This window comes from Abrus precatorius, unplaced genomic scaffold (genome assembly GCF_003935025.1).
Source record: "Abrus precatorius isolate BTA unplaced genomic scaffold, Abrus_2018 Scaffold9, whole genome shotgun sequence".
In the NCBI taxonomy this organism is placed as follows: Eukaryota; Viridiplantae; Streptophyta; class Magnoliopsida; order Fabales; family Fabaceae; genus Abrus; species Abrus precatorius.
In genome coordinates, this window is record NW_020874439.1 from 32,383,730 (window position 1) to 32,398,694 (window position 14,965).

At 33.6% G+C, this 14,965-nt stretch overlaps 2 protein-coding genes across 3 annotated transcripts; one reads left to right on the forward strand and one right to left on the reverse strand.

The window, feature by feature from the left end:
* The first annotated feature begins 396 nt into the window (after positions 1 to 396).
* On the forward strand, positions 397 to 1,396 carry LOC113849375. Its single transcript, XM_027479249.1, has one exon. It carries the CDS (start codon positions 532 to 534, stop codon positions 1,090 to 1,092), a length of 561 nt encoding a protein of 186 aa, XP_027335050.1. The 5' UTR covers positions 397 to 531; the 3' UTR covers positions 1,093 to 1,396.
* Positions 1,397 to 3,364: 1,968 nt separating this feature from the next.
* On the reverse strand, positions 3,365 to 11,592 carry LOC113849373 (auxin response factor 8-like). Of its 2 annotated transcripts, none has more exons than XM_027479245.1 (14): positions 10,953 to 11,592; positions 10,626 to 10,741; positions 10,372 to 10,470; positions 10,227 to 10,283; positions 9,975 to 10,130; positions 9,813 to 9,897; positions 8,605 to 8,695; positions 8,347 to 8,511; positions 8,139 to 8,261; positions 7,453 to 7,528; positions 6,844 to 6,991; positions 4,386 to 5,389; positions 4,125 to 4,315; positions 3,365 to 3,939 (listed from the first exon to the last, which is right to left on the reverse strand). In XM_027479245.1, the coding sequence occupies exons 1-14, from the start codon at positions 10,993 to 10,995 to the stop codon at positions 3,762 to 3,764; spliced, it is 2,532 nt and encodes an 843-aa protein (XP_027335046.1). In that variant the 5' UTR covers positions 10,996 to 11,592; the 3' UTR covers positions 3,365 to 3,761. The 2 variants fall into 2 exon arrangements, with proteins under 2 accessions (XP_027335046.1, XP_027335047.1); XM_027479246.1 differs by having other exon boundaries at positions 10,626 to 10,738; positions 10,953 to 11,535.
* Positions 11,593 to 14,965: the final 3,373 nt, after the last annotated feature.

Below are 14,965 nucleotides of genomic sequence, written 5' to 3' on the forward strand. Positions count from 1 at the left end.
AAAAAAATATTCTAGAATATATATATATATATTTATATAAAGGTTAAGAATAAACACCAACAGTCTATTTTCTTAAACATTCTTTTAAGGGATTAAAATAAAATGGGGTGAATAATGTTTACCCTGTTTAAGGTTAAAATATGCAACAAACCTTAATAAAACCTATATAAACATAAAGTAAGACCTTTATGTATATATAAAGCTGAATCTTAGTACCATTAATTTTAATTTTTTTGAGCTTTTAGTGTTAAAAAATAGACATTAAAAAAAGGATAAAAACCAACTATTAAAAATCAAACCAGGAATCAGAAGTCCTTTTGGAGGGTAATTACTAATTTTGACTTTGTCCTTTTGAGTTTGACCAAAATGTTTGGGAACTCACAGCACAACACAACACAACACAACACCTTCGTTTCTCTTTTTCATTAATTTCTTATCTCTTTCCCTTTATCTTCTGCCACAATAACAACGAATAATATCACTTTTGATTTCTCTTCCAATTTCAATTTCAATTTCTCGTCTCTCTCCGCCATGGCCAATCTCCTCCTTCGTTTTCCGATCGCCGTCGCGATCGTTCTCCTCGCTCTCTTCGCCACCGCGACGGCGCGTCCCTGCAGGACCTTCATAATCTCCTCCTACTCCTTCCGCAACCCTTCCTCCAACACCTTCGCCACCATCACCGAGATCCGATCCCTCACCCCTCTCTACTACATCAACGACAAACCCTACGATCTCTTCTTCCACCCAATCCCTCGCCAAAACCTAGCTCAAATCGATGACGACCAAGGCGCGTCGCATCCACGCGCTCCCTTAGGGTTCTCCTCCGCCTATGACTTCTCCTCCCTCCGCGACCGTACCAAGGACATCCTCAGCGTCGCGCTCGCCTTGCTCTTCGGCGTCGGCTGCGGCGCTCTCACCGCCGCCACCATGTACTTGGTCTGGTCCGTCTTCTCCACCCGCCACGATTACCGCACCGCCGATTATGACGATTTTTCGGACGACGACGAGATCGAAAGCGCTAAGAAATTAGGCTATGTGAAAATTCCGGCCGCGGAAGCCGCCGCTCCGGCACCGGCTAAGAGTTCGGTATGAGGAAATCTGAAATTGAGAATATATCTTCGTAGTATAACCGTGTGTTTGATGTGGATTGTTAATAATCACAGTTGAATTGAATAGAAAAGGTAAAAAAAAATGCTAAATGGTGCAAACTTTGGCCTTGTATCTGTTTGTTTCTACATTACATGTTTACTTTTGAATTTGATGTATTTGCGTTATTTTAGTTTTAATTGCCAAACCCTGGTTTTCATGAAGTTGGTTTTCTGTGTTGATTATTTCGATGCTGGAGCCATGGATGTGGAACGAATCGTAATATATATAGTAGTATTTATTTATTTAATCATGTGCTTTATCTTGAAGCCTTGCATTTCCATTGTTTCTACAATATGATGATGTTTGGTGTAAAGCAGTTGTGGCTGGAATCGCATATTGGGGTCTTAATTTTTGCTTGCATGTATCTAGTTTTGTTATGAGTAGTTCCTATCCCGACAATCAGCATCTAGGAAATAATGCAAGTTTTTTGCATTTCAGTTCAGGTGAGAGGACATGATCTACTTAAGCTATGAAGAAAATTGCAGCCTTATATAACATTAATAACGATTGACAAATGATCTTACTTGAGTATGAAAAATGATCTTTTGACACCCATGATCACCATTTTAGGGGAAAAGAAAGATAAGAAGGGAAGATAGAGGAAATGAAAGATGCATTTGGGTATGTTAGGTGTTAAAAATGAGGTGTGTTTGGGTTAACGGTCTATTTGGGTTCATAGAAGGTTGACATTAAAGAATATGAAACCTACCCGTCTTGGTTAGTGTGGTACTGGTAGACACTGCGATGGAATTGTTTATTATGGAGGGCAAAGTCCTTCTTTGTTATGGTTGTGGCCTAAGTAGCCATTTAATAAAATATCATACGTGGAAGAAGTAGGAGCTATGTTTTAATATATGGATTTGTTAGAACATCTTTATGGGGGGACCCACAAGTCATTGGTAGAATATTTCAGCTTGTAAGGAAAACCTTCATAGTTCGTAGTAGTAGTATCTGTCAAGCAAGGCTCTACTGATAGGAAAGAAAACCAGAGAAATTCTGTTGGGTGTGAATTTCTGTTAAGGATGAATGTGGCTAACCTTAATTTGATTCTCAGATCTGCTATATAAAAATGACATGGAATTGGTTCTTATATTATCAACTCATACTCGTTAGCAATTGAAAGAATATATTTTATACGGCGAAAATATGTCGACTATATTAGAGGAAAGACACAATCACTAACATTCTGGCATTATACTCTATTTGGCCATTTCGTGTTTGTAATTTGGACACCATATCTTGATTAAAAACACCTAAATACAGAGGATATTTATTCATCTGATGAAAAATCTGAAGTATGAAAGCCGAAGATGTCCATGTAATTTCATTAAGCCTTATGAAAAATCTACTTAATTTACCCTCCTCCGATTTAATTGTGATTATTTTCAATTCAATAATCGCATTCTAGAACTTTTTTTTATTACAAACAAATTTATTTTTTATAGTTTAATTGGAGTATTCTTTAGGTTGTGGGGACATTCGTTCAAAAGATATTTTGGCAAACATGTAAGATCAGCTTTCGTATCAAAAATTTTGCCTGGTAAAGTTAATAATAAATGACAAAATTAGTGTGTATGTACTCGCAAATAGTAAATGACAAAACCATGCACTTTTAAATACAATTATGGAACTAATTTCGCCTAGTTTGAGATGAATTTGAAATTGACAAGCGAAGTTAACAAGAAACGCTACTGGTACTAACACTAACCTAAAGATTGTTACACTAACCCATCTAGAAATTACACTGTTGTTCGTATTTAATTTAAAAGGCTGTGATGAAGTCCACCAAAAACAAAATAAAAGAAAATAAGGTAAAAATCAGACGTGCTTGTGCGAGTATTTATTTTTTCTAACAAAATGATAATGTAAAAATATATATACTATCAACACATCAAAGGTATACTCTACTTTTTTTCCCTTCACATAATTGCGTTTTAGTTAATCGTAATAATTTTCATCGTAACAGATAACGTTGCTATATCCCATAATATAAACAGAAAATACCGGCAGAAAATTTAGTCATGGGGTAAGTGCGACAATAAAACGTAGCCAGCATGCATGTATTGCGTAGATGGTAACTTTCAAAAATGAAAAATACTCGCAAAAGAGTATTACTCAACATAGTATTTTATAAAAAGCTATGAACAATATTACTCAACCCTGAACAAAATACAACAGTGAATTAGCAATTAGGAGACATCTCAGAAAGGAATATGGTAATGGTTTCAATGACAATATAGTAAAATACTACTCATACAATTGAGATAAAAGTTCTACCACTCAAGAAGTAATGCCATTGTAGAATACAAAGACAGCTCAAGCATAAAGAGCTTTCTCTAGCTATCTAGATTACATTAGTTCATGCAAAAGTTTAATCAAATGCTAAAATAACAGCAACACTAATTCTAGCTTGCAGTGTGCCAAGTTCAAATGGCACACAAACTTGTCCTATGTTTCTTATCATAAATGTATATTTTCTTTATCAACCCTGGTAGAAATAATAAAGATGGCAAAAAGGATAACAGATCATACACAGAGTATTCGAACCGAAATAATAAACATGAAGAGATTGTCTTGACTGAGGGACCTGAAGGAATACATGTTTAAATTTTTCAGTATTCAAGTGAGCCAATTGATGGTGGTCCAGAAACAATGTCCTGAGATTCGGCACCAGTGCCATTTAGCCTTTGTCCGGAACCAAGAGCAAGGGATTCTACCGCTTGTTCTCCCATCTTCTGAATATCTTCAGGTGAAAGTATTTTGATATACCAAACGTTATTGACGAATGATCTACAAGCGGTAAAATGCATGCCAAAAAGGAAAATGTCATCAAACATATACCGAGTTAAATAAATCATTATAGTATGTCTTTTTTATTGAAAAAATCAAGGATAGAATATTTTAATCACAAAGCAAGAGCATTGAGTAAAACTCTAGTGTCAGTGGTGTGATTGAAATTAGAAGCTAGTACTTACTCCCACGGATCGTCTCCAAGGAGAAGAACATCGTTCTCCCTGTCGACAAATACAAGCTGCCAGCCTGATCTAAGAGGGTCTTCTAACTTCCCCTCAATTCCAAACATCTGAGCCAACTCCTCCCGCAGTTCATGATAGCTGCTGAACCGAGAGATGTCAAGTGAGCGCCCAACTGACCCTGATTTGTAAACCTGTGAAATAACAAAATAGATTAAATAAAAAGAAGAGCATAAAAGCTGCAACCATACTTAAAAATCATACCTTTACAAAGGTTTGAGTCTGGTTATGCGGGTCAACATGCCCTGCACTTCGCAACAACTCAGATGAATCTTGCATGCAAGCATATAGAGAACCCTGAAAACCAGACTCCGCTAATGGCATTGTTGATGAATCGGTATCAGCTGATGAAGTGGTGTAACCAGGAACAGTGGTGGGGAGCAGAAGGCCAGATGAATCAATATTGACACCAAAGAGAGTTGGATTTTGAGCATCTGAATTACAATGTGGTAGCACCATTGCAGAATCTTTTCCAGAATATTGTGCATGTGGCACAGTGCTGCCAAAGGCGTTGACCTGCAAAGGTGCATATTTTGGAGTCCATGATTGTTGGGGTAACTGTTCAGTCAGCAAGGACTGACTGCTTCTAGATAAATTCAAGAGACTGCCACTTCCTTCAGGACAAAGTGAACTAAGCACATTTTGTCCAGGGGAAACTGATGTAGGGAACTTTATGCTCGAATCCAAGAAATCAGGTTTTGAATATGATGGTGAAGGAATGCTTGAGTGTTGTCTCTGATGGAGCTGATCACTCGGAATTAGAAGTGTTTCTTGATAAGTATGTTGCTGCTGTTGTGTTTGGACTTCTTGGTTGTTATGTGGTTTCTGAAGGAGGTGCTGAGACAGGTTTTCTCCCATTATTTGGGCATGTGGTTGCAGAATATTAGAAGACCCCGATTGTTGAATAGCTTGCTGCTGCTGAAGTTGCAAGGGAGAATTGTTGTTTCCTGATTGTTGAAGATAAGGGAAAGGCTGTTGAAAACTCATCATTTGTTGCTTCATGTGATATCCACTACCTAGGTTCTGCAAACCAGCTGCCAACATGGCTTGGTACTGTTGATTCGGATCATTTCCTCCTAGTAAAGTTGGATCCAATCTCTGCTGCATCCAGGGCAACATACCAGCTCCTTGAAAATTAATGGAATTGAGTCCTTGGTCTACAGGCCCACCTCTCAACCACATTAGCCCATTTGCTTCATCTCTGCCATCTGTAACAAGATCCTTGGTAAGAAAGAAAGAAGAGAGAAAAGAAGACCACTGAAATAGCCACATCCATTTGCTTGGAAATAGAACAGATAAGAGACAACACAACACCAATATGTCGATTAAGAAAAGAAAATCTAATTCCCGTTTTATGTACACGAAGAAAACGTGATTTGGCTAACTTGATTTCCATTTATAATAAATTGTCAGAATTGAGAAAACATAATTTGAACATTTCCCAATGTATACACAACTTTTGATCCCCAAAAATATAAATAATAAAAATCATATTTTGTTTAGACAAAAGGAAGACACTTTAAAATGTAAAAATTACTCTAAAATGAGTGGAGGAGGCAGACAGGAATGTAAATATGTATATGAACTTTAAAATTTCAATATTTGACAATTTTTTCTTCACTTCAAACACAGAAAGCAAAGATAAAATATGGAATATGAAAAATTAAAATATCAAAATTTAAAAATTATAAGAAGCTATGGCAAAATACACAACAAAAATTAAATGAAATTAACATAACTCAAATCATAAGTCAAATAAAGATGTTAATGTTCCATAACTCTTAGCCATTGTGTACATTACAAAATACTATGATTTATCTAATCATTGAGGTATCTCACTGGATTTGATACAAAAATTCAAAATATAAAAATTCAGGTTAGAAGTATCCAGTAGTACACTTGAATTACTAAATATAAATATTTCAATTCGATAACTATGTTAAAGTATTGCTGTTTAGTCACTTCAAACATAGTGTCAGTTTCATAGAAAAAAAAAAAATCACAATCGGGATTCCATTGTTTTATTGCAGTGTACTTATCTCACTTCTGATCTCATGGTATCACTATCTCATTATAAGGTGGATTAATGCTAGAAAAGTATATGTTAGACTGGACCTTATAATCAGTTGGTGGCAGACATAGTTTAAATGTTTATATATTTATAGAAAATATATTTAGAAAAGTCAACACATTTATGGGTTAATTAAAAAGGTCCTAACTACTAACATTTAAAATGAAAAAAATGATAATTTGAAGGCTGTCTCAGCTTGTTTAAGCATTTAGTAACACACAAAAAAAATTAAATAGAAAAAGGTCCAAAGAAGGACAGGATATGTCTTTGATAGGTAACACAGCACAGCTAACCATGCTAGACATGGAACCAAAATGTCAACATTTTGGTAATGTAGTGCTTAGATCAGTAGGAGAAATTTATTTTTTATTAAAAAATGAACAGTCAACTTCCAGTTACATAATGTAAAATAACAATTCATGGCCCCATCTACATCCAAAAGAGAAAATATTTCACTGTTATAGCAAAATACTTGCTCTTTCACCTCGTGATCCTCCTCTTTGGATAAAATTACCTCTTACTGAAAAATATCATGTAGTATCTTACAACATTTTTGTTGGTAAAAATAGTCAGCATTGAGAATATACATACCATTCAAAGATGAGGACCCAGGATGCCATGGACGTTTCAATCTGAGGGGAAATAATGATGGATACATCGGGAATGTTGTTAATGGCTCAATTTCCCACAATGACACTCGTGGTTGTCTCTCTCCAGCTGTTGATTCATCCCAACCAACCTATCCATAACAGATAAAAGGAACAAATAAAAGCAACTTTTAAAACATCTAATGAAATCAAACGCTGAAACTTTCTGGACAATCACAAAGGACCATAGTGTTATACCTAGCATTTTTCTTATTTATGCAGTAATAGTAGTAGTAGCGGTAAGAGGAATCAGAACCAAAATTCAGTGTAGGTTATTACACAAGACAAAAGGAAATGAAAAATAACCTAGATTTGGTACATGGTTCTCTGAAGCATCAGACAAGCAATAATAAACTTTTTTTTTTTTTCAAAAACAAGTAAAAAAACAGATAAAGTTGTTCATAGCCTTCAAATAACACTTTTCTTAAATATCTAAGAAGGCTACCTCCTTATACACAGTCCACAGAACAAGGTAAATAATTGCAAAGAGGCATTAAATTTTACAAATACTGATATTTAACTTTTTGAATACATTGCATTACACTCTTCATACCTTGACAGAGCGCCAATGAGAATTCGGCCACCGAACAGAATCCAGATCACTTATGCCAGTTATAGTACCCATGTACCTGCAAAAAATAAAGGTGACACATGGATAAGTAGAGGCAAAATAGTGTTATGCAGCACTAACAGATAATAAAATTTTTCAACTAGGTCTGCACTGCCTTTAGATTGCAATCCCTTGGTTTTTTGTCTCATATCCCAAAACTAAAATTTAAAGTAAGACTATAGGCAAAACAGTACAGTTCCAGACTCCCAAAGAATAGCAATTCACGTCTCCCTTCTTCAGATTGCAGCTGCCTAACTATTTTCTCTCACATACCAAAATTTAGAGCTGGTCAATTATGAAACTGACCTATTAATTTGGTCTTTCCCACTATTATGCCAATTGCTGCATGGCTTTTATAACTGAACAAGGCTCAAGTTACTCATTAGTTCATTAAAATTGTGTCAATAGATAGTATACATGCACATGAAAACCAACCTTGTAGGCAAAGGCAAGCTATTACTGTCTTGATTTATTTAAAAGGAACAGTTTCTGCATTTTAAGTATGTCTATCTCCAAAAAAAAAAAAAAATTAACTTATCTTAAAGGCTGCAGGATAAATATCTCTAGAGTTTCAAGAACAAAAAAAATTACAGTTGATTAAGGAAATATTAACTGATGTGTACATGTACCTGCGAACACTTGACTCTTCAGTCTCAAAAAGCATCCTGAAACGCATTCCAACAGAAATACGGGTATGGTACACAGCTTTGATATATTTTGAAAGCGGTATGACAAACTCAGATGGACTAGCCCTGCCCATGATGTGACTGTCAAAAGAAGTAACATAATCTCGTATAAAGAAGTACTACAAGCGAAAACTTAGGCAAAATTCACAACCTTGGATTATAGAACACAGTAAAACAGCTATTAGTTGCTGCAGCATGGGCTGCAGCTGCAAGAAGTCCAATGTGCATACTATCACTGGATAGAACTGATGATGGCATTACAGTTTGTGGTCGATTGGCACGACGTATTCCCAAAAGAAGTTGATTCTTCTCATTCCTAAAAGCAAGCATACATAGGAAAACTTAAAAAGGATCAATCTCAGGCGGTCAGGGGGCACAGGGAGAAAAGGTTGCTAAGTGGTAAAAATACCATATGAAAAGCACAGAATCTCCAGCCACAAGTCTCTTGGCACTAACAAATATACTCCAGCCTGTAGTAAGAAGGTGTCGTTTTGGCTGTCCTGAGATAATATGCAAGCAACAGACACATTAACAAGTGCAGAAAGTATTATTGATCTAAAAGTTTGTGGTGCCCTATAAGTAGGGAAATTAATAATGGCTTTGGCACACAATTTTAATTTTAAAAAAATGCACTTAAAGTTTGATGCTTCTGCTGTAGTAGAATAAATGATTCTGAAACAAAAAATTAAATAGGAAATTCATTATATTAATTAATAACAAGGGAAAAAACCATTTAAAATACATAATTCTTACATTTATTGACTCAATTTTCTCTTAACCAGTACAACTACCAATTACCATATATTAGAAGAGGATCAAGATTTGTTCGTAACAGTTCTAGTGATACTTTTTATAAGTTACAACAGAGGACAGCCGCTGTTGGAACCAGTCAAGATTTTAAGGTTCTGATTGTGTGCCTGCTAGTTGATATTAGAATTTAGGATTAAACCCTGAAGCTGATGGATGTGCATATATATTTTTGTGAATCTCTTAAAAGGTAAGAAGAAAAATGCCCACAAGTAATAAGCAATATATATCTGACATGTACAAACAGGAGGCTTCCCAAATCATAGTCATTAAGATAGGCTACATTAATCTGCACTTCCATGTACTCTGAAAATTTTCCTTTAGGTCCACCTATAGTTTAAAAATTATAAATGAGTCCTAAGTTTCAGACATTTTTAAATTTAGTCCCTTCGGGACCTAACAATAATCTAGATTCAGGAACCCCATTGAAAACGTTTTTAAAACTATAAGACCTATTTGTAGTTTTATAACCTTAAGGAACTTGTTAATAAATTTCCAAAAAAAGTACAAGGAACTTGTCAGATTCAAACTAATCTTTAAGATATACAAGACGGTGCTGCTACTAGAGTGCCTTAGTTGCCTCCAAATCTTAAGAATAAAACCCTCCCTGAAAGGCAGAATCTTAATAGGCATGACAGTGTAAATAAACACAACAAAAGCCAGTAGTACTCCAAGAATTTTATAGGTGCCAAAGGCATATGTTTCTGAAGGAAAATATATCTTTATCAAAATTCTATTCAATACAACAAAATCTACACAATAAACTATAAAGATTATAAGACTAGAGTCAATAAGAAAATATAATCCTACCCCGAAAAATATGTCGAAATTTCCATTCAACATCATGGAGATCCCTAGCTATTAGTTCCTGTGCTGGTGGTTGCTGTGAGAAATCCTGTATGGCACAAATGTAAGAGAAACACGGCAATATCCAACCAGAGTCAAACACCAAAAGCAAAGGATGAACACTACCAGTGGAGGGAAAACTTTCTCAGCTGCACGACGAGGAACAGAGAATCCCCCATGAGTGCTGGTGTCACTGGCTGTTAATGTCTTGCAAAAATAATTTGATGGCTGCTTACTCGGAATACCCAATTCCATGGGAAGAAAGGTATCCTTCTGTTCTTGCTAAATCCAAAGTTAAAAACACAAATTTCATTTCCTGAATCTTAAAAGAGAACTTCTCAAAATATAAATAAAGCTGATCAAAGAACACCAGGATACCGGAGTCAATGGCTGCAACGTCATTTGAGCATATACTTCATCTGTTTCAATATCTGCCTGAAAATTAACACATGCTCCAGTTCACTGAGTTTAACCTTAGCTTAAACTATCATATAACACTCAAAGAAAGGCAAAATATACCCACATGCATAGTCACATTGTGAAGTTGGCAAATCAACTGGGGTGGCAAACTAGGATAATTTGGTATGTGTCCATCAATTTCTCTGTTCGTTGTGGCAGCAACCTGGAATCAATATTTAACATATTCAGCTCAATTTCCATTTATAGAATCCTTATAGAATTGGTTCCAATCCAAAGGTTACAAGACACTTTCTGTAACTTCTGAATTATGCAAATCGAAATAATCTAGATTAGAGTAGGGAGTAAAAAACAAAAAACCTGCTCACTATGACCCTGAGGGAAGTAAACCACACGAGTCCCTGCATTTGGTAGGGACACTAAGGGCCCCGCGCATGCATGCCATAGCTCAGAATTCAGACACTTCTTCTCCCCTCCTACCATCATTACTCGCATCAAATTTTCAAAAAGAGAAAAGGAAAAAATAAAAAACACTTACAAGGATGTTCAAGCAACACAAAAGGGGTATGAAAGGGACATTCATTATTTACACACATGTATGAGAAGAAGCCAAACTAAGAGTTCAGAATGTTAGCTCAATTTAACATGAAAAACAAAAAGGCAAAAAGAGAGAACTAGAATGGATACCTTCATGTCCCTGCTGACCCAACCCTGATGTTGAAAGCTTCATATCATCAAGCTTTACCCTTTATCACTCTTTTATTTAAACACAAAGTAGTATATTTAGCAATCACATAAACACACGAAACCCTAACTCAAAGCCACTACCTTCAATTTGCCTCAAGCCATTGCATTACCCAACAAAATCTTCCTCCACCGTGCCAATGCACACCCTTCATACCCACAAACAGCATCACCTTAAAAAAATCAAACAAAACCCAAATCCAAACACCCCAACATCCCAACAAATTCAGAACAACCCAACAACTCCACTTCAGTTAGAATCCCAGAAACAGCCCTACACACTTCCAACAACAAGAAGCAAAGTTCTTTATTTTTTTACCCTTCTTTTTTTGGCAAATTTCAAGCATCTCCATGCCCCAGAAAGCAAACCCAAATGGAGTTAACCTGCAACGGTGGCACGTCCTTCGAGATCGCCATGAAAGCTGAGAATGGAGTGCGGTGTTGGAACTATAGACTCTCTTTTGTGGCCTATCACTTTCGATTGAGACCCAAGTGAGGATTTTTGGCTTTGAACCAATGCAGAGAGAGAAAGAGGAGAGAGAAAGTGACAGAGAGAGAAAATAAAAGAAGGGTCTTTTGCCATATATAAGGGGGTCCCGACCAAGCTGGACATGGGTACAGTAGAGAGAGAAAGCGTAGGAGAGAGAAAATCCATGTTAACGAGTTATGAGCTGAAGAAACAATCTGAACCGTTGGATCATCCGTACTTCAAAATCACGACCGTTGATTTAGTGTGATGTGACAGCAGGCATGTGCCACCATCCTTCACCGGTCGCTGTCAGGAGTACGGAGTATTGTGAGAAAAATATTATTAGTATCTTAAAATAATAATAATAATAATAATATTAAATGTTTTTTAGAAAATTAAAATATCTGAAGAGAAAGAGAAAGTTAGAGAGAGGGGTAAGCGCGTGCTACGCAAATGGATGTGAAGGGTAATAAGTAGAAGAAAAAGTTAAAAGCAGAGAGATTATCATCATTGATAGCTATGTCTACCCTTACCACTTTTTCTTCCATTTTTTCCCCCTTTTGCCATAGTTTACACTTAATTCTTGTTTCACATGTTTTATTATTTAATATTTTAACACATAAATGAGGTTAGGCTGGTTAAAAGAGTTAAATTAAATATTAAAAATATGAATAAAAATCTTAACTATTATGATCCATGAGATTTATTAATTTATATTTACTTATTTTAAATATATATGGATAAGTTATAATTTTAATATTTTTATAATATTTAAAAGAAAATTTTCATTGTCTATAACAGTTATATCTTATTTAAATATGATTATTTTAAATAAAAATTATTCGTAGACTAAAAAATATATGTTTTATAGAATTATTCTTACCAAAATACAAATAAATATATACTAATTATTAAAGTTTAATTTTAAGCATATTATCTCTTAAATTTATGATTATTAATATAGTGATTGTTAATATTTAATTAAAATAATTGACATTATATGATAAAAAAATATTATTTTTAAAATAAATTATATTTTAAAATTATTTATTTTATTAAATTTATTATTTTTATGCATATTTTTTATAATCAAAAAATTAAATCAAAATAATATTTAAAAAATACTATTTTAAATAAATTTATTATATATATATATATATAATGATTTATAAAATATCTTCAATTATTAAATCATATATACACTTATTTTAAAATAAAATATCAATGCATTGCATGTGTTGTTAAACAAAGTAAAATATACAATTTTATGAAAGAAATTAGTAATATTTAATATGCGATTAAGAAAATAGATATTAATTTTACTAATATTTGTGTCGAAAATAAAGTTTTAACCCGTTTTATGAAGTTTGATTACTATTAAAAAAATATTTGAGAGGTCTAGCTCTCTTGACAATGTGATGTTAAAAAAAATAACTACAACTATAAAAAAACGAGTCGTATTAAAAAAATTACTAAACGTTCCAATTAAATTGAACGGAGTAAATTTGGTTGATGAAAAAACCATAAAATTTAATTTGAAATTTAATATCTCGTACATTTGTAAGCATAATCAAATCAATAACGAAATAAAACGTCAATGCAAGATTGAATTATAGTGTTAACTAATAATTCATTGAAATAATCTAATTCAAACCATGCAACTAAATGTGTGTTTCAGACTAACTTGTTTTGATTAAATAATCTTTTTACTAAATTTCTGAAACTTTTTCAAATGAATAATTATTTCTCAAAAACATTTTGTAACCAAATATGCACTCAATCATTCCACGTAAAACTAAAGTTTATAAATGATGAATATATAGTGAGAAGTTATAAAAGCATACTATATTTGTATCATGTTGTCTTGCAACCTTAAAATAAGCATTTAACTTGGATTTTGACAAACTCAATGATGGTATATAAGCAATTTATAACAGTAATAATAATAATAATAACATGAATTCCACTAAAAAATAGCATCGATGCTTTATTTCAAAAGAATCTTACAATAGAACGTTATTGTTTGCAAAATCTTAAACAGTTAAACTCATATTTGGAAAAACAAATGAACAATACACTGTCCTACGAATATACACCAGAAACCCCACAAGCATGACAACTATAAAAACTTTCAATTAAAAATAAGTAATTTGTAATGAATTTATTTTTAACATGAACATGACGCAGAACAACAATAGATTAACTGCTCGACCTTTGCTTCAAAATTATGTTAAGGGGTTGCTATAGTTATCACTCTCTTAATATACCAATTTTGGTTTTTATGACATTATGCTTCATAAGAAGAAATAATACAAAATAAATACAGTAAAACTCACCATTAGTTATCTGTAAAGATTTATTGATTTCATTTTTGTAATTTTTTCTCACATAATATAATATTGCTCTGTTATTCATTAATATGAAGTAATTGTAACAATTAATTGCAGCCCTTTTTGTTTTAAATTGTTTTAAATGCAAGCTGGCATATCCAGAATATGCTAAAATTCATTTCGTCAAGTTCTCTCAGAAAATATATGCTAGCTTTGTCTCTTTAATTTTTTTAAAAAAAGAACAATTGCAACAAATTAAATTGAACATTTATAACACTGTTAATTGCAGTTTATTTTATTTTATTTTCTTAATGCTGAACGTTACAGAGAGGGAAACAGTGAAAAGAAGTCAAAAACACAGGATTGGGGCTCACATGCATCTTTGTCTTGTGGGTCACTCATTCCAAACACTTCCAACTGTCATCTATGCCAAGGAAACATGTTAGTGTAATGTTTAATTTGTTACAATTTCTTTTAATAAAATGAAAATAGAAACGTTAAAGTTGTTGAAAATCTAGTCCAAGTGTGCACATAAACAGTACTTTTTTATTGTGGTTTAAATTTGGAGTAGCATTAGAAGTGTGAAAATTGCAAGACCAAGCATGGCAAGGAAGAAAGTTGTCGTGGCTGTGTGAGACATGAATAGGTTGATTTTGTTGGCTTAAAAATTAGTGTGATATTTGTGTTTACTATTTGGTTTTGATGTTGTTTCTAATGACATTAACAAGAATAATTGAGTTCTGTACTTTTGTAATCTCCTCCGTTGTTTCCATCAATCTTTTCGCATTAATAAAGGTACTGTTGATAGGAGACATTGCTCGTTTTTCCTTGCTAAGGAAACATCTTAGTTAATTCACGTATACCAAATATAAGTGGAGTTGTTGTGGGGTTTTAAATAAATGATAGTTAATGAGTTAACGGCGTGTTTAATGAAACTTCTATTTTACTTTTACTGCTTAATATACTATTTTGAAGAGAAAAGGGAAAGCATAAATTTTTAAAGGAAAATCAATTACGTAAAGCCAAATGATGGTCCTCCTTATTTCCCATGACGGTGGGAAAAAATAAATGGTGAGAAAACTGAAAATGTTGGTTTAAGCTAATTGTTGTAGTCTTAAAAAATTTGCAAATTGGCTATTCAATATTGGATTAATGTA

What these genes read in the sequence shown, in the direction of transcription:
- LOC113849375 (XM_027479249.1), top strand. Translation starts at nt 532, where the DNA reads ATGGCCAATCTCCTCCTTCGTTTTCCGATCGCCGTCGCGATCGTTCTC.
- LOC113849373 (XM_027479245.1), bottom strand. Translation starts at nt 10,995, where the DNA reads ATGAAGCTTTCAACATCAGGGTTGGGTCAGCAGGGACATGAAG. An exon ending in AGAAAGTTTTCCCTCCACTG is followed by an intron (nt 9,898 to 9,974) that starts GTAGTGTTCATC and finishes TGTGCCATACAG; the next exon opens with GATTTCTCACAGCAACCACC. An exon ending in TGGGTCCTCATCTTTGAATG is followed by an intron (nt 5,390 to 6,843) that starts GTATGTATATTC and finishes ATCTTGTTACAG; the next exon opens with ATGGCAGAGATGAAGCAAAT.